Source organism: Stenella coeruleoalba (genome assembly GCF_951394435.1).
Source record: "Stenella coeruleoalba genome assembly, chromosome: 2".
Lineage (NCBI taxonomy): Eukaryota > Metazoa > Chordata > Mammalia > Artiodactyla > Delphinidae > Stenella > Stenella coeruleoalba.
In genome coordinates this window covers 182350468-182377610 of record NC_137147.1, presented here as the reverse complement: position 1 = coordinate 182377610, position 27143 = coordinate 182350468, and the positions used below count along the sequence as shown (strand labels likewise).

The window sequence follows — 27143 nt, the reverse complement described above, 5'->3', positions numbered from 1 at the left end:
CATTTGATCTTACATAGGGATTAAGTCATTCATGAGCAGAGCCTAAAGGAAGGAACAGCTCCAGAATAACAACCAGCCTTGCTGGTACTACAACATCCAGAAATTCATAGTCACTTCTGCTACAGTTATAATTTGCAGTCTGTCTGGCACTGAGAAATTTAACTGCAGTCTCTGTGGTTTAAATAAAATGTATCTACAGTAACTTGGAGCCATGTTTTAAAATGTTCCATGTTATTTTAGTTCAAGGACAAGCTTTTAAAATTAAAAGAAAACTTTGGCTTTAATTATAGATTAAAAATGAAAGGTTGTTTTTTTTTTTTTTTTTAAGGAATGCTATTGAGTCCCAATTCTGGAGAAAGCATTTGAAATAAAAAAAATTAGTTCTCCTAAAGTAACAATCTTTATTAGTACAGGAAGATCAAAACCTGAGAGCATTACACTCACACATAAAGACAACATTTTTGTGGTTTTTAAACTATGACAGTCACAGTTCATCTACTCAGTATTATATTTTCCAGTGATTTCAGTTGTATTTTATGACCAGGATGCAATATTTTAACAGGCACTACTGCTGAAACGACGACAGACCTAATAAAAGGCAGTTCATAGTGTTGTTTACCCTTAAATGTTAGAAAAGCCTAATGGAATCTAAATTTATGAAACACAGAAGTTGAGTTCCATTGTTCATACAACAAAAGGATTCACTGCAGGATTGTTTTAAAATACCAAGTGTCTGCGCTACCCTTAAAACTTGATTCAATTTAAATCTAATATTTTTAGAATGTATCTATTTAAAAATTCAATGCACAAGTCTATTATGTTCTGTGGATTTATACAGAGTGGCCTAAAATAGAAACTTTAAGTCAAGTGCACCAGCAAGGGCAGTCAGCACAGGCTTAGACCCCAGGCTCCAGGCAAGGGCTGCCGCGCACACCCTCGGCGCTCTGGGACCACTCAGGATGCTGCAGGAGGCAATCTGACTGCAGTCTGCTTGTTTGCTCAACAGACTTGCTGGCCCTTCCAAAGTAACAGCTCTCCCTACCCCATCACCTTGTCCTGTGTGATTGTTTTATCTCGTTTCACCACATTTTTGGACTCCACAGCTCTCAGGAGGGTTGCTTCAGGCAGACGCTTGTCTCCCTCTGGCCACTTTTATGTCCCTGGATCCCCTCTCCTCTCTACAGAGATGGTCTATGCTCCTTCCTGGGATTCTAAGGCCAGAATGGCATCGCCTGCCCTACAGAGATGGCATCCTAATGGCACCATCCACAGCCTCAAATGCCCGTAGTGGGACTCGGAAAGAAAGAATGTGCAGTAAGACAAAGGAAGAGGTGAGATAAATGCTGGACTGGAAGTTGTAACCGAAGATGAAGGAGCCCCATGGCTGATCCTACTCTTTGGAGTGAAGAAAGCATGACGGCGGCCCAGAGTAGCCAAGGAGGCGCCCTCAAAGCTCTCTCACACTTTCAATCACTTGGTGATTTACAAGTTCTGCATATAAAATACCCTGTGGGAAATGGGAATAATAATGGTATCTGCCTCACCAGGCGGTTATGAGGATCGAGGGCTCAGGGCAGGGCCTTAGCGCTAAGTGCTCAGTAATCACCAGCTATGGTTACTATTATTATTATTATTGTCTTTACTGTGCCCTGGTGTAAGCTATTTTGACCATGCTCTTTTCATGGCGTCACAGGTATCAGCTGTCCTGAGATGAAGGCCTGCAGTGTTTGATGGAGACACGGATACCCACTAACTCTGGAGGACTGAAGGGGCAGCAGAGTACCTATATGATGGGCTGGGGCTTGAGCACAGCAAAAGGACACAGGCTCCTCTGGAGAGAGGTGAAAAGGAGCCAGGAGGTAGAAGAGTGAGAAACAGAGGTGGAAGACCTCTCAAAGGTAAACCCCCATCTGTGCAACTTTCCCCAGGTTTGGGAAAAGGTAAAAGACGGTGGTCAAGAGCAAAGTTTTAGAGTCAGATCCGACTCTGAATCCGGGCTCTGCAACACAGGTGGGCAAATTCTGCTATTTAAGTGTGTTCTCTCATCCTCAAACACATATACCATGGAATCACTGCAGGGACTAAATAAATAACACATGTAGGTAGAGGACAATCCAGGCATATAGTGAGCGCTCAGTAAACAGCAGCTGTTGTTAGTAAGTGCAGTAAACACCCATCAGACCACTGCCTAGCCAGCTACCTTAGAAACACAGTCAGCCGCCTGATGCCTGCCTGCGTGTTACAGATAAAAGGTACGTACGCTTCAGAGAAGCAGGAGTAAGCAAATGTGTAAAGAGAATAATGTGGGGGGGTTTCTTGTGTGTGCTCACATGTAGATAATTATTTACATTTCAACTAATTTACTTAGACAAGATTTGCTTACTCGGTTTACAGATTATCCATACCCAAAGCATTTACAGCAGCATCTTTCTTATACTTCATAACTGACAGATCACACTAACGACCACGCTTACTGTCTAAACATTTGAGGTTGAACGGGCAAAACCTCATCCAAATCCTCCTGCTGTGTGATCTCTGCTGGGATAAGCAGAATTTTGCCCCCATAACTTTCCCCCCTAGTGTCACATCTGTGAATGTGTTATGTTACATGTTAAAAGGGACTCTGCAGATGGAACTAAGATTACCCATCAGTTGACCTTAAATGAAGGGTGGGCTCAATGTAATCACGCGAGCCCCTTAAACACAGAGCTTTTTCCTGGTTGGGGCCACAGGGGGAAGGCAGAGAAATTCAAGCCTAGGAGGACTGAACATGCTGTTGCTGGACCGGAGAGAAGGAACGGGTCAGCTACCAGAAGCTGAGACGGAAGGGGAGGGGGACCTCAGTCCTACGACCACAAGGAAATGAATTCTGCCAACAGCCTAAATATGCTTGTGAGTGGGTTCTTTCCCAGTACCACCAGGTAAGAACCCTGTGTGACCAGCACCTTGATGTCAGCCTAGTGAGGCTCTGAGCACAGTGTGCGGCTGTGCAGTGTCAGCCTGCTGACCTGAGGTAACACTGATAATATTTACCATTGTTTTAAGTTGCTAAGTTTGTGCTGATTTGTTATGCAGCAAGAGAAAACCAAAATATAAGCATAAACCCAGTCTTTGATTTATAACCACAGTCACCACTTTTGAACCTGTCATGGTTAATTAATTAAAAAACAGCATATACTCCACTCCTGACTGCGACACACAAGCTGCCGCTCCTGGCAGTGGATGTGCCTGCCGTGAGCTCAAGCTGGTCTTCTGGCCTCTGTCTGTCTGTCTCTGTTTCAGGGGCTTCACTGAATATTGTCTTCAAATAAGTGCTTGGAGCTGTTGCTGCTCATTTAGCATCTCTAACAGGGTGTGCAGGATCACTGAAGAGAAAACCCCTCACATCCCTATATTCCAGGAGAAGCCCTGTGAAGGGATATGATGTCACGCCCGTCTGAGAACTGTGTTTGGGTACTTCCTGCCTCTGCAGCTGCCCGATGGCGAGATCAACTAGCGATACTACGTGAAGCTCTTGACCTCATCCACATCAGAAGGATTCTAGTGCCTCAGAGGATGTGCCAAAGCATCAGCTACAGGATCCAGGGAAAGAACCCCTCCTCCCCAGATTAACAGATACTGATATGTTATAGATATCAGATAAAGTCGCTGTAAGCAGAGGACTCTGGGAATGTTAGGTGCTCCAGCAAGAGAGGGTGCTGCTCTAGGAATGATAATGGGAACAGTGGCCCATTTTAAACTCATTAATGTTTAATCAGCACAGTGTCCACATGCTGACAGCTAGACAATCAAGCATATCCCTGAGGCAAGAAAGCAAACTCATAGAAGAGTATTCTGTGGTCAGTCTACCACTGCCCAGAGCCAGAAATACGGTGAAATACCAGTCAAATGAGCCACAGTCAAACAAACCCAGAAAGAATCTGGACAGCAGAGCCCTGAACAAGACAAGGGGCTTTATTGTTAAGAGACAGAAAAAGGGAAGGAGGGAGAGAGGGAGGATGGAAGGAAGGAAGGAGAGAAGAAAGAGAGAGAGAGAAAGAAGGAAGAAAGATATTGGGGGAAGACGATATTCTGACATTTTCAAAATCACTTGAATATCCAAATTTTAATATGTACTTCATTAATGTATTTTTGAAACATAATAACCCTTTCCTTCCCATGTCATTATTTTATTTTGATGCATAACTTTAATTAAATACATCTGTAGCACCAGCTAAAAGTTATTAAAATAATCCAAGTATGAAAGGGTAAGAATAATAATATGAAGCAAATGATTATTTAATGCTCCGTTAATTGATAATTTTGCTAGAAGGAAAGATTGGCAAAAAGGAATGGAATTCTTAGCTTCTTGTTTTTACTTAAAAATTCCCAACAGTACTCACTCAAACAAAGAAGTTCAGTTTTCCACTGGAAAGACAAAAAGAAAAGTCAGTGCTGGCGTGTCCTGCCACATGCCTCACTGCAGAGTAAAACCCACTTGGATTCTAATCACATTTCAAAAGTGTTGTATTTATTAGGTGCATGGCTGCCAAGTACCACCATAACATAGTGGTACAATTAGAGGCATTTTTTATTTAACTAAATTATATTTAGCTATTTCAAGCACTACTGTTTGGAAAGTCTTACCCATCATAACGTGTCATGTTTATGTACCTGACACCCATCAGAAATTTTCCAGGAGTTCCCACATCCCACTCTGTACATAACAGCTCTATTTTTATTATTCCTTTGATACTCAGAATCTATGCCTAATTCTGAATGTGTGCAAGTTCCCAGTGAAAACGGCCAGAAACAAAGGAAACACCTTTTATGATAAAATCATTTGCTGAAAGTCTGTACTACAGAGTACCCTTTAAGATGGTATACTGAAGAAGCTTTATTTGCTTCTCTCTCAAAATACCATTAAAATCACAGACTGTAAATTAAAAATAAATAAATGCCTAGCAGTCCTTGAAAACAATAAAGGGTACCATCACCAAATCAGAAGAGTTGAGGAATTCATGGAAGATGAAATGCATATAGCATCACGTTGGTGGGGAAATCCAAACAGAGAACCACACTCAAAACAGGAGGAGGTAGGGAGGGTGGGAGGGAGGGAGACGCAAGAGGGAAGAGATATGGGAACATATGTATATGTATAACTGATTCACTTTGTTATAAAGCAGAAACTAACACACCAAAAAAAAAAAAAAAAAAAAAAAAACAGGAGGAGGGCAAGGCCACGGCACAGGGCGAGCTGCTGCTCCCAGCAGGAACAAAAGATACTCCAGCTGGAGAACAAGTGGGCCAGCAAGGGACTCCTGAGGGTTGCCCGTCAAGGGACAGACATCGGGAGAGCGAGGCCACGCTTCCTTCCCGGGTCAGTGGGGGAGAGCGAGGCCACGCTTCCGTCCCGGGTCAGTGGGGGAGAGCGAGGCCACGCTTCCGTCCCGGGTCAGTGGGGGAGAGCGAGGCCACGCTTCCGTCCCGGGTCAGTGGGGGAGAGCGAGGCCACGCTTCCGTCCCGGGTCAGTGGGGGAGAGCGAGGCCACGCTTCCGTCCCGGGTCAGTGGGGGAGAGCGAGGCCACGCTTCCGCCCCGGGTCAGTGGGGGAGAGCGAGGCCACGCTTCCGCCCCGGGTCAGTGGGGTGTCTCTGGGTCATCTGGCCCCAGGACACAGCTTCTGCAAATGTTCTTTAAACAACCTAGGAAACCTCTCTAAAGAGGGCTTCTAGCATGAAGGCCATGAAGACGTGCAGAGCGGAGATTCAGGTAACTTCTCATCTCCACAGGCATCATGGCTGCTATGAAGAAGGAGCAGTAAGAAAAAGAGATGTTCTTGGAAAATAAAAACAAGACACCACAATTAAAACTGCAATAGAAAGGCTGATTAACAACGGAGTGGCACAGCTGAAGACTAAGTTGGTGACCCGGGAGAAGAAGTTGAGGAAACCGTTCATAAAATAAAGAAGAAAGATGAAAAATGTAAGAGGAAAAGGAGAGGACCAGGGAACCCCAGGCCAAGATCACTTTACATGTGAATTCTTTCAAACCTTCAGGTATCAGGAAGAGCGGATCCATACTTCATTTAAACTATTCTAGAGTAGAAAAAGACGAAATGCTTTCCAGCTCATTCCACAAGACCAGTATAACTTTAACATCAAAACTGTGCAAGCAGAGCATGAGAAGAAAAAAAAACTCACTTGAGAATTTTGATATACAATTACTAAATAAAATGCCAATAAACTGAATCCAGAAATTTCTTAAAAAGCATGACACATCATGATGGAATAGAACTTCTCCCAAGAATTCAAGGCCAGGTGAACACTAAGAAATTTACTCTAGAGAGATTAAAAGAGGACTAGATGATGCTCTTAAAAACTGTGGAAACAGCATCTGATAAATGCAATAACTCTATTTAGTTATGTGTGTTTGGGGGTGGAGGGACTCCTTATTAAATAATCTAGGAATGGAAAGAGAATCCCTTAACTCGACAAAGCGTTTATACCAGAAGCTTTCCGTGAAAATTATACTTGACGGTAAAATATGAGGAAAATTCCCTTTAATGTCTGTCATCACTGCTATCATTCAACATTGTTTTGGAAAACTTGGTCAGTGCAGTGCAATAGCTGGAAACAGGGAGGGAAAGAGAGAGGAGAATAAATGCCTAAAACAGTTACTATTTGAAGTTAATATGCTTGTGCGTCCTTTGACAATCCAACTGGATATAAGGAAAATAGATAAAACCCAACAGATTTCTATATATTAGTGATGGCTAGTACAAAATGTAGTGGACAAGTCATCCACAATAGAAACAATAAGAGCAAGAGAATAAAAGATGTAGTTAACTTATGAGAAATATGCAGACCCTATGTAAAGAAAACCTACAAAAATGTGCTGCGTATCATGAGAGGTGATCATAATAAATGGAGAAACAAACACTGTTCCTGAGTGGGAAGATCTGATATAAAAAGGATAGTAAACTCAGTGCTGTCCTAAATTAATTTCCAATGGAATTTTTAAAATAGAATTTGTCAAACTTATTCCAAAGTCCAGCTAGAGAAGTACACTCAATTGTCTAGATGTGAACATTTTGAAAAGAGTGAAAATAAAGTAGACACAGCCTGCCAGGTGCCAACATGCACAACAAAGCTACGGTCCTGAAAACAGCGCGCTGCTGACAGAGGAGCATCTTTTAAGCTGGATGGCATACAGTACAGTCTAGAAATAGACACACTCATGAAGGGAAGCATTTCAAATCAGTGAGGGAAGGTGGAAGCACTCAGGACGCTGTGTGAGGACAGCTGGCTACCAATCTGGAAAAAAAATCAGATCACTACCTCGTACCGTTTATAGAAACATTTCAGGGAGATTCTGAGCATGTAAGTGCACAATTAAAATAATAAGAGCAGTAGAAGAAAATGCAGAAGCATGACACAGGACAGAAAGACCCCGTGCAGATTTAACCCAAGGTCCCCTCCCTTCCTGGCCTCCTTCCCCATCTCAGGGCCCAACGCCCCAGGCAGGCCCCCTACGTGCCGCCAGGGGCTCCTAACACTCCTGAGAGCTGTTTCTCCTGTTGCTCAGAGCCCAAGTTCTGCTTCTAACAGAGATAACACGGTCTGTATTTAACTCTGACGTTCAGTACGCTGTGGGCTTCCTTCTCTCCCTAGAAATTTCACAGAATCTCAGATTATCAGAGGTAATAAGGTGCTTATGGACCATCTTATCACAGCCCTCATGTGATGGCGAATGGAACCAAGGCCCTGGTTAATAAAGGCACCGGCCTTAGAACACATACCCAATTGCTAGCAGTTCTGGCTGAATACAGAGCTCCTGATTTATAAGGCAATGCTCTCTGCTCTTTCCATGGTATAACGTCCTGGGGCTTAATCTACAAGTGGGTAATTTCAGGTCAGGTAAGAGGGAGGATGGAGAGGAAATCTGGATACGGAAAGTCCTTTTCCAAACCACAGATGGTTTAACACAGCAGATATTTAACTATAGTAAAATATACATTAAACTTGTCATGCTTCCACTGGGCCTCCACCCAGACCGTTATACTATCATTTTAATTAAAGCGCCTGAGAGAATGAGGTCAAACATAGATCATTCACTTTTCTGGGTCTTCTCTGAGCTTCCTATTAGCATTTCAGCGAGCGTGTGTAAGGGGGCAGGGATTACGAACAGTATTTGGGGGGTGGTAATATGTCATGAAATCGTAAAGTTGAGCTTTTTAATATTTTCCTAATGAGAGGAAAGTTACTGTAACTATAAACTAAAATTTTACTGCTTCAATCATAGCAACTGTGAAATAGTCCTCAAACACCTTTCAAGATAGTGGAGAATTACTCTTCCAGATGATTTATGTTTATACTTTTTAAAGGACATTTTAAGAACAAAATATAAATTAAAAAAAAATCTTCTGGAAGAAAAAAGTACACAGGTTAGATAAACGGGAGGCCCCGTGGGTTGGGAGTAAATCTGAACTGGTGCCATGATTTCTGAATAGGTCTGAAGTAAAGGAACCCAGGAGACACAGTAAAAACTAAAGACCAACTGCACTACTGACAAAGTTGTAAAAATACTCCTTGATCCATCTGGTTAGAGTTAGCAGCCCAGAAGAGGAGTAAAGAAGGAAAAAATACAGCGAGACTAAATGCAATCCAAGACGATAAAAGAAAATGCAAAACAATGATAACAGTCAGCCTGGCTGCAAACTGGAGAAGGCTGGTGGCTTCTCAAGCAGCCATTTAGCTCTGTGCTGGGCGAAGACATCACAGCAAAGGCACTTGGCACCCAGCAGCTTCTGGTCAGGGATTCTGCGTTTAGAAATGTAAGACCCAGTCACATTTACGGGTTCCTGTTCTCGCCAGATACCCATCCTCTTGCCCCGAAGCCATGTGACAAGTGATCCTGAATACCACTCTGCCTTTTACACATCTGCTGTCTGAATCAGTGCAGAAACTGGAAGCAGCGACTCTGAATTCTGGCCTCAGCAAAAGGGTACGTTTTAGTGTCGTAATGACAGTCCTGGCAGAACAGGGCATTCTTACTTCAAATGTCTCTGCCATACTGAGAGCTCTGTCCATCGTAACCTGAGTCTGGCTCGATCAACGGGCTATCAGTTCTAAATTTTAAATACAGGGGCAACTATGTGGAAGCTTAAACAGCAACTGTTTCTTGGAAATCCCACTTTGTGAATGGTTGTCTCTGACTACTTTTCAGCACTTTAAAAGGTTTCCTTTTCACTTGCGTTGTTTTCCATTTTAATTTCATCTCACCAAACTGGTCCTCTCAAAACCACTATTCTAAAAAACGTTCTTCTCTTCATTTAAATGAAGCCTGATCAAAGGCAAAATTGCTTTACATAATGATACCAAAAAGGGAACACAGGCTTTCCGTCAAAGATGTCCATCTTGGTCACTATATCAAGCACTGAGTCAGTGGGCAAGAGGCTGTGTCTAACCCCATCCGCAGTCGGGTGACTGTGGAAGACACCACACAAGCCCACAGTGCCATCTGGCCACACAGCAAGGCGCTGCCCAATCTGTGGCACGGTGACGTCTACAGAGCAATTTAGTGAAGTGTCTGATCTGAGGAAATGCTACAGGCGAATCTGACCCTGAAGCACCTCAGTGTTATCTTGCACTGCTTCACCTTACTGGCCTGAGAAAAAGACTCAACACTGTGAGAAGCTGATGAGCGATGTCGGTGCTTAAAGCTGAGCCCAACCTTGTTCCCCAAATCACTTTCCAATTGGATTTTCAGACCACTTTCAGGTAATGACTCAAGGTCTCCAGGGTAGACCCACGGCAGGGGGAAGATACCACGGGTCATTTTCAAAAGCCACTTTCTTTTCCCAACCATGTTCAATTCTACTACTACTACTGCTACACACAGACACAGACACAGACACAGACACACACACACACACACACACACACACTAAGAGACTTTTGCCCAGCAGCAGTTAACTGTTAGAGATCTTCTACAAACCATTCCTCTTTCCCTTAGTAACACAGTTAAGACCAGATGTCTATTACAATCTATAATCTACCAACATATGTGAAGTCTTTTCCACTGCAGCCATTAAAATAGATTAGTTTTTTTAAAAAATGCACACACTCACTTATCCTAAATTCTAAGAAGTTCAACACTAATGACAAGCTTTTTAAAATAAAAGTCAATTAAGTACCTGAAATTGCCAAAAGCCGTAGACGTACTGTACCAACGGTCAGGATCGCATTTCCAAGCAGCCCAGTAACCTTGCATACAAAAAAACCCAACAATTTCAATGCCTAGAGCCCAAAGCAATTTCCTAATCTGCAAATTAAGGGATTGAACTGGAAGATCCTTTAATGTTTAATGCTGAATTTATAAAAATCCTTGCCTGTTTTCCTCTTTAGTACAATGAAAATAAGATAAATTAGGGAACACAGAGAGGAAAGGTTCATTACGCAGCTGCTGTTTAAACATGCCATCCTTCATTTAAACTGAAAACCATGAAAAAATTCAAATGGGAAAAAAAAAGAAGTGAAAATTATTATTATTATTTTTCTTCCTCAAAACTCACAATTATAAAATGATATAATTTCTAATAGAAAACAAGAGCACAAGCTTCCAAAATTTAAAAGTACCAAACTTCAGGACTAGAAGAAAACACATATTTATTCTGAGTAAAAATTCTGTTACATCAACAATACGAATTTTGACATAGAAAAATACCTGTTTAATTTTAGAAACAAAGTTGGGAGGCAGAAGGGAAAAACTAACTGTGACGCACCAAAAAAGAAAGAAAGAAAAGAAACCACTTCCACGCTCATTAAATAGAATGTCTTGTTATTTTCACAGACAGTAACAACTTTTTGACATTCATTTCAGGCCCAGGCTGGAGAGGTGTCAACGGGTCTTATTTGGTCTTGTCAGTGTGTAAAGAGTTTACAAACCTGACTGAAGTTAGAATTAGTGGGAGTTAGGCACTTATATTCCTTATACACAGGAGAAGGGGGAAAAAGGTCCTTTTATGCCAGCTTTGAGTTTGGCTTGAGTTTTTATGACTTATTTAGAAGCCCTAGGGAATGAAAAAAAGTCTCTAATGGAAATACTGACACAGTCTTCAATACAGTGACATGAACCAGCATTTCTACGAAACTGCACCAGGTGTGACTGACCACTCCAGCCAGTCGAAATGCAGTGTCGGAAAATCAGTTACAACAGACTGAATGCCAGGAGACAGTCCTGCCAAAATATAGGGGATACCCCTGCAGAATCAAAATGTCATGTTGATAAACTTGTTTTTAACAGAAAAACAGGTAAAACGTATGGGATCTTTACTCTTACATGTGGAGAAGAGAGAAAATGTAAAATTTCTGCATCGATGTTCTCCAATTCTATCATAGGATTAAAAATAGTCATTCTTAAAAAGCCAAAGTAGTCATGTCAACCCCGAGAGTGAATGGGGCAGAAGATCTTAAATCATTGGATCTAAATCTGTGCTTTGTTTCTTAAATCTCACCCACAAGGCAGTGACCTAGATAAGTAGACAATAGGTATCATTACTTAGTGAAGTCAAGTTCATAAAAGTCCCCTTTCTTTTTATTTGCCTGTCTGCTATACTTTTTATTCTTCAGTGGATTTTCTTTAAACCAACTAAACTTTTCCATTTATCATCCTTGCATTTTCCTGAAAGTCACTCTTTTAACTTGAAGATTGGTTTAGTTTCATTTTATACTTTCTAAGTTTTTATTTCAACTCTCTTAAACATCTCAGTTTTAAGCTTCATTCTGTTTACTTTTTTCTACTGGTTTTAACTTTTTTTGCATTTGCCTTTTTTTTTTTCACCCATTTCGACTCATTCAGGACCATTTCCTTTCCCTTGTCATGTTCGCAGACACAGATCAACATATACATATGTACATTAAAATGTCTTGCATGATTTAAGAGGCAGACTAAATCACGAAAACACTAACTCGTTGACTTGAGAAACAGTTCCGGAGCAAATACGTGAAAGACACTATTAGGTGCTAGGAGGACTATAAAAATGAATAAAATACCATTTCAGGGCCTCGGAGAGCTTTTCATACACACAAGGCAGTGAGTATCTGCATGAAAGAAGAGATAGGATGCAGCTGCATTTCAGACGCAATCTGTCTATATTCACACAAATTTGAAACGTGTTGCTGTCATTCTAAGGCACCACATGGAGGGAACACAATATAAAGGGACAAAAAACTCAGGATCAAACACAGCCCTAAAAATGCGTACTTTTTCTAAGCTAGGCTGCCGTATATTTTTGATCTGTTTGTAAGCCAGGTTGTTGAATGGCGCTGTTAAGTCTCAGCTTCTACATATAGACTTTCTCAGGCTCTCACATGATACCAAATAACAAACAAAGAAAAGTGAATGAAAAACTAACCCCTGAAGGAGCCAGCAAACTGCTTATGCCAACATGTGTTCTCTTTTTCTATTTCCGTCTGCCATGAATCTCTCAGTTTTTAACAGTAGGTGGAACACTTACACTTACACAGTTTCATTTAAATTTTGCAAGTGAATCCATAAAGAAAATTTACTTTCAAAGATCAAGCTAATGTGCATTTCAGAAATAATCCATGTGAATGTGTTCTGCCATCATCATCACTGATAAACATTTAATAATCTGTAGTGTTCAGAATATCATGCTTACTAAGTTTTTATAATTCTACCCCAAGCCTCCCCAAAGCTCAGAATTTCCATAAGTCTCATTTCGAAGGTTACTGCTTTGGAATAAGTAATTAGGAAAGATCCCTTTTTAAAAGGCTATCAGAAAGACATCGTTCTTTCTTCAAAGGCATCAGGAGAGCAAGTTTACAGTTGTGGTTAATCCTAGAATTACTGATTTGAAGGGTGGAAACATAAAAAGCAACAGGAGCAGGAGGTTTAGAGAAGAGAGAGGATGATGCTCAGGCACGCCTCACATGCTGTGTTTCATACTATAAGTCTAGGAGAGCAGAAAAGTCTATCTTTTTAAAATCGGTCCCTAAATTTCTATCTGGAAATTTCACTTAGGTGGAAAACCTCATTTCCAGATGGTATCTGATAGGTGAGGTATTACTGCAGTAAAGACACAGGACAAAAAATTGGATAACCTTTCAAGTATCCTTTAAATGTCACAAACTGGGCTGGTGATACAGGGTTTTATTATTCTCTGCTGGAGTACATCAACAGTCATTTGCATGCCAGGAAAAGAATGTCTGGAATCATCCAACAGGGCTAAGCTTAATCTTTCACTAAAAACAAGGAAGTGACAAGCACAAAAAGGGAAATAAAAGAAGATGAAAGTATCCAAAGTCGACTTACTGGTCAACAAAATTCCAAAGAGAAACTAGCATGTACACAGAAACCCATGCTACCCTTGACAGCTGGCTCTTGACAAAGCCTCTGTCAACTACCATGAAGCTTTCTTTAAGCTACCCACAAACACCTAAAATTGATGAAACAAATTAGGAATGGTTATTCACTGTTCAAAAGGATCTGACAAGGCAGTTCTTTAAATCTTTCCTCTGCTTCACTTAAACTACGATTTCTTTGATGAGTAAGGCCCAGGGCTCCAGCGAGCCTAGAACGTTTTTGTTTGCGGTATGAAGGCATGAAAGGGCACCTCGTACATGAAGGACTTGTGTCCCAGAAGTTTACTGTGGAGGCAGCAGTTTAGAATGGAGAGCGCCATTTCGCCAAAGAAGCTGTGCTGTAAATTAGGGTTAAATCCCAGGCTAATCCAATGGTTTACTGAACTCATGAGCATCCTTGGCTTTTACTACTGATAGTACCAGCTTAAATTCTAAAGTACACAAGCGTGCAGGAAGAGAACGAAAAAAGACCATCTCCACCACCCACCGGGGTCATCATTAGCCAAGAAAAAACATTTGGAAATGGCATTTAGCTTTTTGTCATTCTCCCAGATTTACTTTCTACTGCCTTGTTTGTCTTTCCCCAGTAACCAAAATCCCTAGTTCCCTCATTTTGCCCCATTTTGCAGGCCATTCAAATGGACTCCACCTCCCAAAGAGTCCTGTGCACCAAATAAATGACTTTTTTCTGCCCATCAAAATCTCCATTTCTGGGGCTTCCCTGGTGGCTCAGTGGTTGAGAGTCCGCCTGCCGATGCAGGGGACACGGGTTCGTGCCCCGGTCCGGGAAGATCCCACGTGCCGCAGAGCGGCTGGGCCCGTGAGCCATGGCCGCTGAGCCTGTGCGTCCGGAGCCTGTGCTCCGCAACGGGAGAGGCCACAGCAGTGAGAGGCCCGCGTACTGCCAAAAAAAAAAAAAAACAAAACAAAATCTCCATTTCTTCAGGGATATTCACCCTCAGTCAAGTGGAGGGGAAGCTAATCTGATTAATTCACACTAACATAGAAAAGAGTTCTATCCGCCAATATGGTTTTTCTATACCAGATGTGTATAATTAACAGGGATTTTAGGCAGTTTAACAAGATGAAGTTGAAACATTCAGCCTCGTGGGAGCAGAGTAAATTTATGAATTATATAAATTCATAAAGCAGTGGGGAAGCAGTGGGGCTCAGAGAGTAACCATTAGAGTGTACTAGCCATTTATAAGTTGGTCATTTGTGAGCTGCGAAAAGAAAGAACAGAATAGGAACCTGTCCTCGTGCCAGCAACAGAGCAGGGAAGTTCACACTTCCTGTTTTAAGACTTGCCTGACAGTCCCCTCACCAAGTATACTTCTTAGAAATGTCTCCTTTCTCCCTCACTGAAGAAGGAAATTTAATAGGCTTGGTTTAGGGTAAATTAAACTCAAATCCAAGTTAGGAAAGCCTCTAGTGAGGACTCACTCTGGAAGATGCTACAGATGGCGGCTGGCTCCTTCACGGATGGCCCCATCTAGGGAACTTGAACACTGGGTCAACAGGAGCGGAGGCACGTATGATGCTAGGGTCCTCATCCTGACACCTCAGAGAGCAGACCCCCTCCATCGAATATCTGAAAATTACCATCCGTTAACCTAACATGACGAAGAGGATTGTAATTTTAATTTAAGTGACTTCATTCAACAGATGACACTCTGTGACTAGATTTTCTTGTGTATTACTTAACTGTATTTCGAAGCAATAACCTTAATAATTCTGATCAATTCTAATGTTATAATTGCTGCTGTCAGAATGCTGACTGAGAGTCTACCATGCCCCTGAAAAAAGAACATCTTTTCTTTTTTTCCTGCATGTTGTGGGAGACTGCAGACTAGAGAGAAACATTTAATGTCCACATAAAATCAATAAAAACATGTCTGTACCTACTTGGATGGTGTCTAACAATATCTTCAATTAGGATTACTGCTTTATAATCTACCAGACTTCTCCCTGCTAGAGTTTAACAAGTGAAATGAAATTCAGTGATACATTACCCTTCCAAACACCAACTCTTTCTTTCACTTGGCCTTTTGACTCCCTATATTTAGGGAAATGCATCATGTGATAGCAGCTGTCTTACAAAAATGGATGGAAAAACGGATACGATTTCTCAGCACAGATAAACCAATAACTTGTACTTAAAGGTGATCTCTTCTGAAAAAAAAAAAATTTTAAAGCCGAAATCTTTGTACTACTATAGAACTAGGGTGGTGGAGGGGATGGCGTTTGAGAGCAGACTTAGAAGGTTGCTGTTTGGATGAGGAAGATGAGATACAACCAGAAGGAACTGAAGGGATTCAGAATAGCCTGTATGCCAGAGAAAACCAAAGCAGTTGTTCAGAAAGTATTTACTGAAATTCTCTGTTCCACCACTTATGCATGACTGCTAACCCAGATACAACTGCAGCAGCACTGTCACTCAATTCCCACAGAAGACAGCCATTTACTGTCTTCGTCTGAAATTTAGTAGACCAGTTTGAGACCAACCAGTCTTTCCTCATTCTCCATCCACAAACCCCAAAATTGTATTCTGTTCTTTTTAAGCTTATACATATGCACGCAAATCCAGAAGTTTACGTGTCTAGGCTGCCATCTCATTGCTTGCATAACTAAAAGATAGGTTTGATTTAAAACTAGAATTTGGCAAGTGAATAGTCCATGACACGGACCAAGTGCAGTTGGAATGCTTTAATAAAAATACATGGCCAAGCTACTTCACTTCAAAAAGCATCAATATACAGGCATGCTAGTCCCTCTTTGACTTTACATTTTGTCACCTTGGAAAAGAGCATGGATTTTCAGAAGACCCAACACACTGGGGAAATTTCATAGGCACGTGACCTTGTTTTTACTGGGCAACATAAATTTACAAGAAAAACAATTTTAAACAACGGTCCTTCAATTACACCCCCTCATCAAATTGTAATTTTCATTGTTTTTATCTTTCTTGTTTTTGTCCATACACACTTGTCATAATTATACTCAGTGTATCCACAATTAAAATTTTTTCACTTAAACTTACAATATTTCCCATGTTGTTTCATAGTCAGTATCAGTAGTACAAATAAAAATTTTGAGTTTTATGCTATCTTGATCTGGTTTGGGATTAGGATAACATTTACACTTTTAAAAGTTGGGATACTTCCCATGCTTTTATATGTTCCAGAAAAATGTATAAAGCATAGGAATTAATTATTTCTTCAAAGTTTGAAAAAAAATCCAATGGATCTACCAAGTTATCTATCAAGTGTTTTGGGAACTGAGTTTACTAAAAACCTTAATTTTTCCTGCATTAGTGGTCATTTAAACCTTTTCTTATTATGAATTAATAATTTAATTTGTGTGGATAATAGCAATTCACTTCATCCATACATTTGCATACAGTATACTGTCAAACAATTGTGCATAGTACTTTATAATTTTTAAAAATATTTTTTGTTTAATAACTATATAATGATTGCTATATCCTTTCTTATTTCCAACTTCAATTTGTGTCCATTTTTGCTTGAGGTTTTTTTTTGCGATACGCGGGCCTCTCCCGTTGCAGAGCACAGGCTCCGGACGCACAGGCTCAGCGGCCATGGCCCACGGGCCCAGCCGCTCCGCAGCACGCAGGATCCTCCCGGACCAGGGCACGAACCCACGTCCCCTGCATCGGCAGGCGGACTCCCAACCACTGCGCCACCAGGGAAGCCCCTGCTTGAGTGTTTTTACTACTGACTTCAAAGAGCCAACTCTTGATTTTTATCTATTTTTCAGCTTCCATTTTACCACTTTTTGTTTTCTGTTTATTCTTTTTCAATTATTTCTACTTGAATGACTTGGTTTATTTTCCTTTTTCTCAAAACATTCTGAATTACTTACAAGTTCTGTCAGTTAGGTATTAGTAGATAGTTCTAAATTTTTCATTATTGGCTAAATTATCTTTTATTGCATCTTTTACTTCTTTCGAGACCCAATTTATTATTTACAAGGCTATGTATTTCTGAGTGTTTGGAGTTGTTTTCCTTGTTGGAGTTGGAGATACAAACAGAAAATGAGATGAAGTCCAAAATGTATTGAGATTTCCTCTGAATCCTCACAGATCTTGTACATATTTGTAGACACTTAAAAATCAGATATCTGGCTAAATAACCTTAAGGATATATTAAGCAGACCAACTTTAAATTTCTTTATAAAGCTCTACTGTTCACATATCAAGCTCCTTGATGTTATAAGGACTAAATGCAGTAGTACTTGTGTAGTATTGCGTAGAACCTAGCATATCACGACTATTCAATAAATGACTGGTGGCAATATGTGTAACAGTAGCGGTAACAGTCGTCTGGCAGTAGTTAGGCTCCTCCAACCTCTTGTGCAGGCTCAGCTACACCACCACCGATCTGGAGAAGAGTAACTCGCTGCGTCTCCTTGGTCGGGGCTTTCTTATCTGTGACATAATGTGGCTGAGCTGCATGCCCCCTGAAGTTACTAATTCCAGGGGTAACATTTCTAAATCTCACTGCCTGGCATTTTCAGGACCCGGAGTCTACCTACACCAGATGTAGGGCACACAATCCTTTGTAACGAAGCACTGAAGTCAAGACAGAAAATTTTACCAAACTTGCCACTCCATCTGAAAGTTGTGGACACGTAGAAATTGATTCACTCTTTCCGGACTAAAAGCAAAACTTTCAAAGCTACTTACAGCCCTACTTGTGCGTTTCAGGAATAAAAGTAAGATTTCCAAAGCAATTTAAGCTACGTTTCCTTCACAAACGTCTTGGCACCCATGCTACTCTGTGTTCATTTTCCATCACTATAAGCAAGCAAAGAACTTAAGAGAAAAGATGGAGTACAGAGTATCTGCATGGCTGGTTATAATCTGGGACATTCCTCCATTATGCTTTATTCATAAAGCCAATACATATCTCCTCTAAGAATGTTTATCACTAAGATTAAAAATTTTTATTAAGGATGAAAACTTCCCAGTAAACCATCATCTACTAACAAGCGTATCTGCTAATTAAGAACAAAATGAAAGCTTTCAAACTGAATTATAGGCCATATGTACATAATCTGATGCACAAGCAATAAAAATTATGCCTTTACACCTGTCAAAAGAAAGCCCTCTGCTGCAGCTTTAATTCTGTTTCAAACAAGGTATCACGAAAAGCACAGACTTACCTGTGCGATAGACGAAATTGCCTTCGGTTTCTGACGATGAGGGAGATACCAATTCCTCCTCAAATTCATTGGAACTAAAAGATCCTGAATGGTTTCTCTGCCTTGTCTTTCCCATCATGGCAGCATTTGTGACCATGACGTGTCTCAAAGAGTCGTTAAGGTAACGATTCAACAAGCTGCTCTTGTATTTTGGGGGCGATACGTAGTCCTCATTGGCCCGTGACTCTGGCCTCACTCCAGCTTTTATGACTGAGCTCTCACTTTTAATCACAGGATGGTGAACTGGATTATTATAGCCTTCTTCATTCATGTGGTTTCGTGGAGGATTTTCTCCATCTAAGGGGGAAAAATATCACCAGGTAGTACTTACACATACTTCTCCCCAGCCACCCAACTGTTACATTTAGTGATTTAAAATATATATAGGAAGAATATTTAAAGTGTATAAAATTATCTTTGATAGTTAAGATTAATTTTTAGGCAAAGGAAAGCAGGAATCTATATAATCTCTCCCTTTGGTATGTTAATTTTAGTGAACTTCACAAAAAATGTTATTCTGACACATGATAAATCTAGGAACAAGAGGAAGCAGCCACAATTTGGCTGCTCATTTACAGTATTGTAAAGGTAAAGCCACCTCATGCAATAAAAAGAACCATTACGGCACCATCGTGTTTTGTGGGATCAACCTTAAAAACAGCAATGGAAGTGAATGTCCCCTTACAAAGGCAGAGCAAAGAAAGCAAGATAAAAATACTAACAAACCTTCAGAACATGAGTCATCACTGCTTACACTCAGCCGCTCAGCGTTTCCTTGAACATACTTATTGTACAACTTTATTCTTAAGGCCCAGCTTAAATCTGGCTGTCGAACAGTATTCTTAAGCCGACGTCTTGCATTAGCAAACCAATTTGACACCTAAAAAAGTTTTATTTCTCAATTAACACACCATAAAAAAAATTACCCATCCTACAATTACTTTCCCAGAAAGGACCTAAGCCTCTCTCATAATCTCTGATCATTACATATCTTCATGACATAACAGTATTGGACATTTATATCCATTCATTCATTCAACAAATGTGCTGAGCACTTACTACACAGAATGAGCACTAACTGTATTCTGGGAACAAAAAAAATATTGAAGGGCTTTGCCATAAAATTTTCAGTCTAGTAAGAAAGGTAGGAGAGTACACAAATAACTCTAGTATCTACTCACAACAGCCAAGACATGAAAGTAACCTAAATATCCATCAACAGATGAACAGATAAAGAAGATGTGGTACATATATACAATGGAATATTACTCAGCCATAAAAAAGAATGAAATAATGCCATTTGCATCAACATAATGGACCTAGAGATTATCATACTAATTGAAGTACATCAGAAAAAGAAAGACAAATACCATATGATATCATTTATATGTGGAATCCAAAATATGACACAAATGAACCTAACTATGAAACAGAATCACAGACATGGGGAACAGACTGGTGGTTGCGAAGGGGCAGGGGTTTGGGGGAGGGATGGACTGGGAGTTTGGGATGAGCTGATGTGAGTTTTTATATACAGGATGGATAAACAACAAGGTCCTACTATAGAGCACAGAGAAGTATATGCAATATCCTGTGATAAACCGTAATGGAAAAGAATATAACAAAAAAGAATATCTATGTGTGTGCGTGTGTGTGCGTGCGTGTGTGTGTTTGTATACATATATGTATAACTGAATCACTTTGCTGTACAGCAGTAATTAACACATTGTAAACCAACTTACTTCAATAAAAAAACAAATAACTAATATAGGAAAGAATGTGATAAATGGCTTAAGACACATTAAAATATAATGTTACAGGTGCAACGAAGGAGGGGTTACTTTGATGTGACTCATGACTTCATGAAGAATTTAAGCTAGATTTTGAAGGACTAGGTCAGGGATAATGGGTAGGGAAGTGTGTTTCCAACAAAGAAGACATGGGAACAAATATAAGTCAAATTCCCGAGACACTGTGGTAGGTAACTAAGAAGGAAGAAAGAGATGCCCTTGAGTTATCAAACTTGTGTAAGAAGAGAAGATAGTGCCAATTTGAGAAAGCAGAATTGTTTGAGGGTGAAATGATGCCTTTGGTTTGGGAATGTTTAGTTTGAGATACTAGAAAAGCATACAGGTGAAATGTGCAGCAAGAAAATAAAAATGGCATCTGAGATCTAAGGGCAAGGAAGATCAGATTTGGGTCAAATGAGATCTAAGGGCAAGGAAGATCAGATTTGGGTCAAATGCACAAAGGTGAGAGCTGAAGCTGTGAGAGCAGACAGAATGCAAAGAGGGCCAAGGACCAAACCCTGGAAACCTCCAGCAATTAAGGAGGTAGGAGCTGGCAAAACAGTCAGAGACAGAGCAATCAGACAAGCAGAGAGAGAGAAAAAAGCCAAATAATACCCAGCTTTAAGCTAAAAATCTAGTGCTTCCAAATAGGTGATGGCAAAGAAATGAACACTGCAAAACAAGGTTAGTTCCATTGTTTCTGTTTAAGGTGCTACTGGATTTCTAGAGGCTAAAATGTCACTTGACATTTCTTTTTAAACATCAAGCTACCATCAGAATATATATATTAAAAACATGAAAGGCCAATACTTGCCCTGAAAAGGATGAGAAGTGGAAAGAGGATTACGTTTTTCTACCAATTTTTTCCGTAACATGCCTCCACAGTACATTAATGCTTTGTGTGGTGATGCTTGCACTGGAATTTTTTTTTCTTTTTTAAATTTATACTATAAATACACAACTTTTGCACATTACTCAAGCCTTAATTATTGAATGAACCTGTGGTGAATCCTACATTAAAAAAAAACCAAAACTATAATTTTTTTCTTTTTTTCCCATGGGTAAAACATGGTAGTCTTCCCCAGTTTATATATGCACAAACCATATCATATATAATATATATTCAGCGTTACCTCCCCTTGTGTCTTAAGCAATGATAACTGTCCTCAAATTTATGTGCAGTGGTGTAATATCTCACCACGGCACTTCAGAAGCCTTCGGCTCCACCAACCCCTCTTCCTGCCAAGCTGTGCTATTATTACTAGGGTTTAGTCTGACTTTGAATTCTCTGTCTCCTCCAACCTCTACAGACACCTTCTGGGACTGTTCATTCAGCAAACACATACTGAGTAGCTCCTGTGCTTTAGCCATGATATTAAGTGCTAGGAATGAATAAACTTTGTGCCCTGCACACACAGAAGGACTAAAAGTGAAGAGCTACACGTGATTAACTATGATACATGGGTGAACCTGCACTATGGAAGCATGAAATGCCTGGCCCATTTCCTCTCAAACCTCCCTCTATTCTCCAAGGCATGGCCAAAATGTTCGCCCATGTCCTCATGAGTACCAACTGGGAATTTTAGAACAGAATTTTTTCGAACTTCCCTATCTTCCATTCTATCCACTTGAATGGATCTTAACAACCATCATCAAATTCGAGTGTTGGTGCACCGTTATGATTTAATTACTTACTTAACGTCTTCACATCTTCATGCATGTCCTGTCATCCTCTAACTGTGGTATAATGGAAGGAGACCTGGTTTCCTGTTCTGACTTAGCCAAAAACAGGCTGTGTGAGTTTACATAACTCATTCATCTTTTCAGAACTTCATGGTTCCTGACATCCTTGCCAACTCTGAAAATTAAGATCTGTGAATGTCATCCATGCTCCCCTAAAAAGTGTTCATTCATCTCCTTTATGGTTGGTACCAACCTATCTTCTCCTGACCACTACTCCCTTCAGCAATCAGAGAGGTGTTTTATGTCCTTCTCTGTTCCTTTTGCACACAGAGGACAGCCTGCAACTTCCCCCATGCCTATGTCACTTATATTTATTAGAATCCAACTCCCAAACTTTTTTTGTTACTTTCTTTACTAAACATCATGTAATTCAGAGGCTAATCTTAAATCTTAACTGACCTTAACACTTTTTTTTAAAGTCTTTATTGAATTTGTTACAATATTGCTTCTGTTTTATGTTTCGGTTTTGCGGCCGCGAGGCCTGTGGGATCTTAGCTCCGCCACCAGGTATCGAACCCGCACCCCCTGCATTGGAAGGCGAAGTCTTAACCACTGGATCGCCAGGGAAGTCCCCGACCTTAACTCTTAATACAAGCAACACACAGTACCACATAGTGTAAAATCCAATTCTTATGAAACTCTTCATATTTTTATTAAAATGCGATGGACTTCAAATTTTAAAAACAATCAATATACTTATAATTCTAACATACAAAAATAGGGACCTTTAAATGTCATGGTGGCATTAACTAGCTTTTCATATATAGGAGGCGTATCATTTTTTACGTTTTGTATACTCATAGTTCTTAACAGAGTTTATTAATTATACATCAGAAGATTTTCCATAAAGGTTTGATGGTGTCTAACAGGCTATTTCTAAACTGATTCCGTAAGTTTGACCGGCACCCAACGTACTAATACATTTACTCTGCCAGTGTTTTATTATCAGCAACTTACAGTACAAGCTAAGGGCTGGATATAGTCAGGGGTGTTGAATATCTTCTTGTGTTAAGTCATGCAAACAGCAGACAATAGTTGGTGAACAAATCTGCACGAGTATCAGCTCTCAAGTTTTTTCCTGATGAAGTGATGCAAATGCCATCCATTTCACTGAAGGTAAAAAAGCACCAGCTCGAATTCTCTACCTTTAACTTACTATGGCTTCCTTCAGGTTATCATTCAAATTCTACCTTACACGAAACAGGCCTCCTTACCAAGGACAGGTTCTGCAACAGCATTTTAACGTCAAACTCAGAGCTTTAAAAACACTGCATTTTATAGCGAAAGCTTAGAGAACAAAATATCTAGAAGCTGGAAGAGAAAGCTCAGTAGCTTTCATCCTACGCAGCCGTGTTTACATTCATCACACTGGCAGAGCAATCATTATAGTAAACCCAAGGGGATACTCTGGCATCTGTCCACCTTTGAACACACAGAATTAACAACGCAGATTCAGTCATTCAACTGAAATATCGAACACCTCACTTCTACACCATGTAGTCTGACACTGGGAATAACGTAGAAGGACCAATCTGAGATTTTGTTGAATATTTAACAGTAGCCATAATTCTTGCAGTTGATAAGTACACACACATCTCAGCAGAAGCACTGCATACCGAGCAAAAGCTATGTCAACACAGGGGCAAAATCTTGCAACACACCAGATCTAACCAAATGGTACATGGCTGTATCACAGGAACTGGAAACTTCTACTGTAGAAAAGGGAGCATTAACACCCAATCACTAAAATGTAGTCTCAAACTCCACTTGCATTGCACTCTGTATGTGATCATAAAAATAATCATTCCACTATTATAATCCAGAAAAAAACATAAATATATTTTAAATATATACACATAAACAATGGGAAATATTGAAACCAGGTACAGCCCCCATCTGCCCTTCTTTTAAAAAACTTCTTCAGGGGCAATTATTCCCTGAGTAAGCTCCATATCCTACAGTAATACAAAGCCCCAGTCGCATATCTGTTATTCCACACTGTTATTCTGGTTATATTTTGAAAGTAGAGAGTATATTTTTATAATGTTTGAACAACGGTCAGTCATAGAAACCAAGCAAAATGGAGTATTTCGGTTGGTTAAAGTGAAAACACACACACACACACATATCATCTTCCTGTTAATTTTATAAAAATGCTTATATCTTAGTAGGAAGATGGCAGATTAATAATGCAAACAGTTATAATAAATTAAGACAAGTTGCTAAGTCTAGTGAGTAGAAAAAAAAGAAAGCTGCAGAAATACCTCTCTCTGCCTCATCTTTCAGGAATGAACAAAATGTAGTGTTGATTAATGTCCTTAGAGCTTCTGTTTATCAGAAAAAGTTACTTCTGTGGTCCTAAAAAATTCCCTCATTAAAGCTTCAGCATTCTGTTTCCAGGCTTAATGGAGATTGCTGACCAAGTTTTACACCCTTCAGAGTAGCAAAATAAGGCAAAAGTACTGCTTATGAAAGGTTTGATAGCTTGACACACAACCAAAAGGGAAATATGAAGGGTAAAAGAAATGTTCAAAAATAAAAGACACTCTTGTAGTTAAGGAATAAAATAATTATGCTGACAACTTATTAATATAAATTATGAGAAGCAGAGACAAGAGGTATTATAATAAACAAGAAATAGAGACTGGAGCTAGAAATATGGGAAACCCTCCATATTTGTCTATTGACATAAAATATGACATATTTCCAGATATACTAAAAATAATGTGAGTTATATGCTTGTTCTGTAGAACATGTACCATTAAAGTTAACGAGCTGCCCTCTGTGTGCTCCCTACAGTGAGATGGATTTTAAAACTAGAATATCTTAGTCTGATTTCAAGACATTCTCCAGTTTTCCACAATATGTTTGGGGAAGTCACATGGTGATTACAGTTGTATTCCCCAGTGAGAACCTATTCAGTCTGCAAACATGTATGAAGAGTTTACTATATGGAAAGTACTGGGCTGGGGTGAAACGGGAGGATGAAGATGAATAAGACATGATCACTCTTCTCAAGAAGGCTGACTCCACAGGAGAAATTTATTCACTGGGAGAACCTGATTCATGAAACAGGGGTCTAATTTGCAGGGCTCAAAAGCTTTATTCAGATCACAGCTCGATATTTTTCCCCCAGAAGTGAAATGTATTGACATAATTTATTTGGTTTTCACAGCGTCAGAATTTGCTTTGGATGTTTAGTAAATGTCTGACTTATACAAACCCCTTATATTCATAAATATATATATTTTTTCTTACACAGACATTCCGTTGTGCCTAATGGAGAAGAGGTGGACCCAACCTGAATGGTATATAAGGGTCCCTTGGTTATTCTATACGTTTGATTTTTTCCATTTATCACTTTAAAGTTCCAGAAACCAACTTCATTTATTATAAAACTTGGAAATCATTAAATAGCTATCAATTATAATTATAAATAATTACCTTTCTTTGCCCCATTTAAAAATTACATATTTGCATGCATTTTTATTTGAAGACTAGTGTGAGAGAAAATATAATGGGAAAGATTTTCATTACATGAACAAAAATGTCATGTAAATTAGAAAAACGCAAGTTTTACCAAGATCTTAACGCAAAAAGAATTATTTGTATTTGAACTATCATTACAGGTAGAGAATAATTTGATTCTGTATTAGAATGACAGCTACTTGTATTGCAACTCAGAAAAACTACCACAGGTGAAAATTTAAATGTCTCTGCTAATGCCAAATAATACTTTTCATAGCTAAAAATGTCCTAAATAAGCCATAAACATTTGTTGCTTTCTGTCTGAAAGAATGGCAAGTATTAACCATGGAACTATGTAATCAATAAGTTAATATTTTACTGTTGACATCAAAGTGAACTATTTAAATAGCTCTATAAATTTGTGTATTTTGAAAATAAATAGCATACCAGTTTAAAGTCAAATTTGAATGTATGCATTTATTTTCTTAAGTTTTCCTGGCTGAAATTACTTATTTAAAAACTACTTGTGAAAATCACTGAAAGTTCATAGTTTTGTGTTAAACAGATATTAAGCCAAGAACACTAAATTAATTTTCCCCTCCAGCGCCGCAGCAAATCACCATTAATACTATTGCCTCGTAATATAAAGCAGAAGAGATGTTTGTTTTTCTCTACAACTGTATTCTGAAAACAAGCAAAAAAATGCTTATTACAGTTTTAATAAGTCTGAGTACAAGTCAATTTTCATGCTTCGTCCAACTTTCTAGTAATTCCTAAAATGATAATCTTAAATACTCTGGAAAGCAATTTTTATGTTATCTAGTAGTTAAACGTTCCCTGTTACTTTGGGGTTCTCACTTACTATACCCGTCATAGAACGACCAAAGTTTCACAAATGCAGTGACGCAGTGCTACTGCAACGGACGCGACTTCTCAGCTCAGGTAGCACCTCCTCTCCTCTTTCTGAGTGAATCTGCTCTGCCTGCACGCATGAAAGTTCACGTCACTGCATTTATGAAAGGAAACTGGTGTGCCGGCCAGAGCACGTGGTATGGACCCGCGGGGTTTCCAGGCCCACCTCTACCCCTCAACACAGCCTTCTCCTGCCTTGGTTACATCACCTGCGAAAGGCTGACAACACGTGCTCTACCTCACCGGGTTTTGCGAGCATCAGGTGCCGCCACGGAGGGAAACCTGTGCACAGCAGTACTGCTCGCTAGAAATGGAGCAAGCTTAGGCCGCCCCTATGCACTTGACCAGGTACCCGCCATCTGAGATCTGCCCCTTAACCCAAGGACAAAGATACCGCCAGCAAAGCCGCGTGGAGTCTAGCTAAGGCCCAGGGTGCCTCTTAAAAAGGAAAAACCTCCCAAACCCGCTTCTGGCCCTTCCAGCCCACCTACTAGCTCTGTCAGGAGCGGTCAACTTGAAAGGTACCCTGTAACTTGACCTTTAACATGGGGCCCCAATGTGGGGTGCCCTTCTGCCGGGTTTTCAAAGTGTGGTGCGGCCAGCAGCTTACGCGTCACCCCAAGAACGTGTTAGAAATACA

General features: G+C 39.9%; 1 protein-coding gene across 12 annotated transcripts in view; it reads right to left on the bottom strand.

The window, feature by feature from the left end:
* MKX (mohawk homeobox) overlaps positions 1 to 27143 on the bottom strand; it is a 105325-nt gene that overhangs the window by 69603 nt on the left and 8579 nt on the right. For 8 of the 12 annotated variants that reach the window (XM_079915255.1, XM_079915256.1, XM_079915257.1 and 5 more), the window contains exons 4-5: positions 19317 to 19470; positions 18552 to 18887 (exon numbers count right to left, since the gene is read on the bottom strand). In XM_079915255.1, coding sequence (XP_079771381.1) covers positions 18552 to 18887; positions 19317 to 19470 — 490 coding nt within the window. Of the gene's footprint in view, positions 1 to 8019; positions 10248 to 11594; positions 13248 to 14571; positions 14981 to 18551; positions 18888 to 19316; positions 19471 to 27143 lie in introns of those variants that run through there. The other 4 variants (XM_079915250.1, XM_079915261.1, XM_079915252.1 and 1 more) reach the window with 4 other exon arrangements.